We start from the raw sequence: 4,985 nt of genomic DNA, 5'->3' as shown, positions 1-4,985 counted from the left end.
TAGTACCACGATAATCAGGATATAAACTGTCGTTTGTTCTTTTTTGAGCTGACTACGAATGTTATCAATCATTCCATTTTATAGCTGATTGCTGAAAACATTTGAATTTAATTCTAGGGGATGGTAAGTAACGTGCTTACCTACTAAAAACAATTAGCATCAATAAACCTTCCCCTCAACAAGAATATAGAGTAACAGGATCATTTGAATAATTAATTTCTTTGGAGTTGGCAGGGGTCTGAGTTGTGGATAGCCGAGTTGCCGTATTTTTCCTTATCTCTCTCTGTTTGTTCATCCCATTTTTCTTATCCCTCTTTCTCTCTCCGTATATTTATTACCATTTTTGCTTATTACTTTATTATATGGCGTATTAGACGGTCTGATCTAATTTAACCTCAGGCCTCCATGTCTCTCATCTCTTGTGTGGTTATTCTTTTGAATGTAAGTACTATCCCCAAGGGATTGGACAACGTCCCCACCTACATAGTACATCCTAATTATAAGACCTTGTTAATTACTTCAGTGAGTATTATCCAAATTGGAGGTGAGAGGGACCTAGGGCTTAGTTTAGCTTAAAATAGAAGCATTTGTTCAGTTGGTGAACTTGGAAGATGAGAAGTAATACCCAGAAGAGATAGATCCATTGATATCCCCTGCAGCGTGCATCGAGGTAGACGTGAAGAGGTCCTCCTGTAAAATTACAATCACTGCAACTTTCACGGTGCGCTGTAGGCTTTCTCAAGTTTCCTTGCAGTGGGTATTCTTGTCCTAGGTACACTCACTTTTTTAGCCTTATGTTATACCACCGTTCCAGATTCCTTTATTCCATTGTGCTGTCCAACTTCTCAGTTTTTATGTCATATTGCAACTGCAACGTTATCCTCTGGCCCTAGTTGTACTTGCGCTGAACCACTTGCCCCAAATTCATAAATCAAATTTTTATTTATTTTTTATCTTAAGTCACACTGCTGGTAAAACAACGTTCTGGTATTAGAATTGATCAACTGGGTTGGTTCCCAAGAATCTGCCATTTTTTCATTGTAGCCGGGAATAACTTGTCTTAGTTATTCAAATCTCGCGCGAGTGATGATATTTAAAGGATCTTTACAGTAGCTGGACCCCACATTCTAGCCTTCTTCTTTTTCTTTGCTCTCGCTTCCTTCCTTCCGTTTTCCTGTTCAATCTCCTTCTATTTCGCTTCATACTTTAGGTTACTTCAAGTTGTACATCGGTCACAAAGGCCCTCCCTGCCCAGTGACAGGCCATATGGCCCAAAGTCGTAGGTAAATATGATAAAATAAATCCAATGATGGCCACTTAATATACTTGATATGTCCACTGTCACTGTAAATACTGCTACGCTCCAAAACAAAATCTTTGTCTGTCTGTCTGTCTGCGTAACATTGCTATGGGCGTAACAAGACGGAATTAGAATACGGCTTCAGCAACTTCCATTTCAGTTTCGCGTGTAATCATTTGGTCATTGATCATCCAATGGTTTTATTTGAATGAGTGAGCTTTGCACCATTCTTGAATAGCTGCCTCTATAAACAAATGAGCACAGCACCTCTTAGACAGTGCTTATAATCTATCCGTGTTATATCATGGTCCTGACAAATACCAAGGAATTGTGCTAAGAAGAATATACCACTTTATTCACGAGTAAATCAGTATCGTAAACATATAATGAAAAGTAGCATTACATTGTATATGAAAACTCGACCTCAACCTCTTGATAACGAGTGATAAGATGAATGAAAGTAAGTTTCCCTCAATTATTTCTGTATTCAAGACGATCATATATTTGGGTCTATATTATGTTGTAAAGATTTTTGTCAATATATTCAAAACATTTCCCACTCACATTAAGATGCGTTAAGATATAAGTTTCTTAGTATTTAGAAAGAAAAAATATTGAGCGGTAAAATCCTCTTTTGCCGATAAATGTAATTTAGATATAACATAAAAAATGTGTCAAAGCTTATCATTCATGGCAACCCGGATTTCCCAAGCTTGGTTTAGGCATGGTTGTCAAGAATAAATTGCATTTGCATATGTTGAGTTTTACAAGTTAAGTTGTTTATTATGAATAAATACTCCTTTTTTTTTTTTTTTTTTTTTTTTTTTGCAAAAAAATTATGGATATGTTGGGTTTGAAATCTTTCTGTTTACAATTATCCCTGCATTAATTTGTATACGAATAGAAAACCTTCATGATAAGCTTGATATGTGTTTTATTTAAGCTAAGGGTATAGTGAACCATAACGAGTTACGGAGTTCTCATTGAATGAAATGTAACAAACAATTCCTGATGTTGATCGTTGTTCGTTAGTGTTTACGTTCTGTCCATTGGTATCTCCCTGTATTTGCGTTTCTAAATTTTTGGATGGTTGTGATAATATATCTGATGTTTTAAGCTTATTTTCCAAGTTCGGCATTTCCTCACGCATTTATTTACCTGTTTTTTGCAATTTATTGTCCAGTATATTTGAGTTCCATTGTAAAGGATCTAGATTTTAGTCAAAATGCTAATTTCTTATGTGGTAGATCTTGTCAATAATGAATCTAAGATTCCCCCCCCTGAATTTAAAGATAATTAATGTAGAAATATATAGAAGAATAATAACTGAATCTTAAGTATTGTTGAAAATAAGTGTATTAGGTTGAGAAAGTGGAAGCGAATGTATTTGTCTTAACTTTTGGCAAGTTTGTACAGATTATATTGTCCTGGGAATATGGAATGTCGTGATCGTCTTTGATGGACTTAACTTGTATTAAGAGAAATACAGTAGATTGTGAAGTTCCTGATCGGTTGGTATTATTAAATTTTGATAACAAAGTAATATTATTGTTATGAATTTGGTAATTATGTATATTTTGGGTAAAAATCGATAAAATTTTGGAGGAGATATCGAAGAGGTTTGTTTTCCTTTTCATTGTTTAAAATGATGAAGGTTCTTGCTTATAATTATTATGCACAAATAAAATCCTGTTTCTAGCAAGTATTATTGTTGCAGTTAATTTATTATTATCATTATTATTATTGTTATTATTATTATTATTATTATTATTATTATTATTATTATTATTATTATTATTTTTAACATTATTAAAGTTTTTTTCTGTTATTGCTATTATGATTATCATTATTTGAAATTTTCGTTTCTTACAGATCTCTTCAGCATCAAAGTGAGTACAAAATTGAGTTAATGAGCCACGACATAATTTCTTCTTATGTTTCCTTCAGTAAAATTTTTCTTTATTGAATTAAAAAATCACCTTTCATACTTCGGATTTTTTACTCATTTGAATTTAACATGAACAATTCAGACCTTAAAATAATGTGGATAGATTAGTGCATACATGATTATCTTTAGTAGACAAAGATATTTTATAAATTTGTATTTATTGAATTTTAAGTAACTTGCTATTCAGATCTAATTATTATCTCTATTTTGCGTAAGTTCTGGCTCATTAAGCTCATTACATTCCAAACTTGGGACCTCCATAAGTCTTCATGCTATAAGAACATTATTCGGCAAGGTATGGTCTTTCTGTTTTTCATTGCTTATTTATACATTTCATGATTCAAAATTTTTATTAACATTCGTTGTTTGTTTGTTTTTAATTTTTCGCCGTCACGGTTCCCTGTATTGTGAACATCCATCATATCCCATGACATAAGTGATGTCTAACCTTTGCGTATTATTTCTGAAACCGAAATACATATTGATATTTAGTGGACTGTGATGGGTCCACGTAATACGCCCTAATGTGGCGTATTATTTGCTTTATGGGATGGTAAAACTGCAAACTATAGTCCATTTCTTTTAGCGATGCATATTTGCACCGACTCGCGGCGGTCCCCTTTTAGCTCGGAAAAGTTTCCTGATCGCTGATTGGTTGGACGAGATAATTCTAACCAATCAGCGATCAGGAACCTTTTCCGAGCTAAAAGGGCACCGCTGCGAGTCGGTGCAAATCTGCATCGCTAAAAGAAATTGACTGTAGTACCCCATAGACGTATTTCAACATTGCCACATCGTAGCATAGCCGTCCCTAGCCTTCCCTAATCTGATCTAGGGTCTAAGCCTAACCTAACATTGAGCGTTGCAAATCGCACAATGCTTCATTATTATCTAGGCGAATGGTTTATGTGCATTGGTAGAAAAGTAGAAGACGCACACGTTCGTGCTTCACAGACCTCATGTTGAAGAACACGAGTGCTCTTAGTGTTAATGCACATATTGATAAAATGTTGGCCTCTTGGTGCAAGGCTCGTTTAGAATTGATACAAGATATCGAAAACTGTGTTTATTTGAAGTCGCCTAGCGTACACACACCCATTTTATATATATATATATATATATATATATATATATATATATATATATATATATATATATATATATATACATATAAATATATTTATATATATATATATATATATATATATATATATATATATATATATATATATATATATATATATATATATATATATATATATATATGATGTATATGTATATACATGCGCACACTCCCACACACACACACACACATATATATATAATGTATATATGTATATATATATATATATATATATATATATATATATATATATATATATATATATATATGATTACATCACTACACTCGTGATTTTCCTTTTTCAAATGTCACAAAAACTCTAATATCGAATTCGCTATGCAATGGGATCTTAGACCCATAGGGAAATTCCTTTAATGATAGATACTTCTGCCCGGCCAATGATTCGAACCCATGACCGTTAGAAAGAATATTAAACATCAGACTTTAATTTTCACACTTATTTCGGTTGGCCATAAGTTCGAATCATTGGCTGAACAGAAATAGCTGTCATTAAAATATTTTCTCCCTATGACCTTAGGTGTCAGGATGCCAGAAAACTCCAAATCAATCAATCAATCAATTTCTATGGGTCTGTCGGTGTCAGTGACCTTAGA

At 33.1% G+C, this 4,985-nt stretch overlaps 1 protein-coding gene across 1 annotated transcript in view; it reads left to right on the top strand.

Annotated features, from left to right (window-relative positions):
* The window catches only part of LOC137615339 (uncharacterized), a 244,782-nt gene that overhangs the window by 76,177 nt on the left and 163,620 nt on the right, over positions 1-4,985 (top strand). Inside the window, exon 2 of the mRNA XM_068345140.1 lies at positions 3,173-3,189. Within this exon, the coding sequence (XP_068201241.1) occupies positions 3,173-3,189 (17 nt within the window). The remainder of the gene's footprint in view (positions 1-3,172; positions 3,190-4,985) is intronic.

This window comes from Palaemon carinicauda, chromosome 21 (assembly GCF_036898095.1).
Source record: "Palaemon carinicauda isolate YSFRI2023 chromosome 21, ASM3689809v2, whole genome shotgun sequence".
NCBI classification, from domain to species: domain Eukaryota; kingdom Metazoa; phylum Arthropoda; class Malacostraca; order Decapoda; family Palaemonidae; genus Palaemon; species Palaemon carinicauda.
Note: the sequence above shows the minus strand (reverse complement) of the source record. Positions and strands in the feature narration are given on the sequence as shown.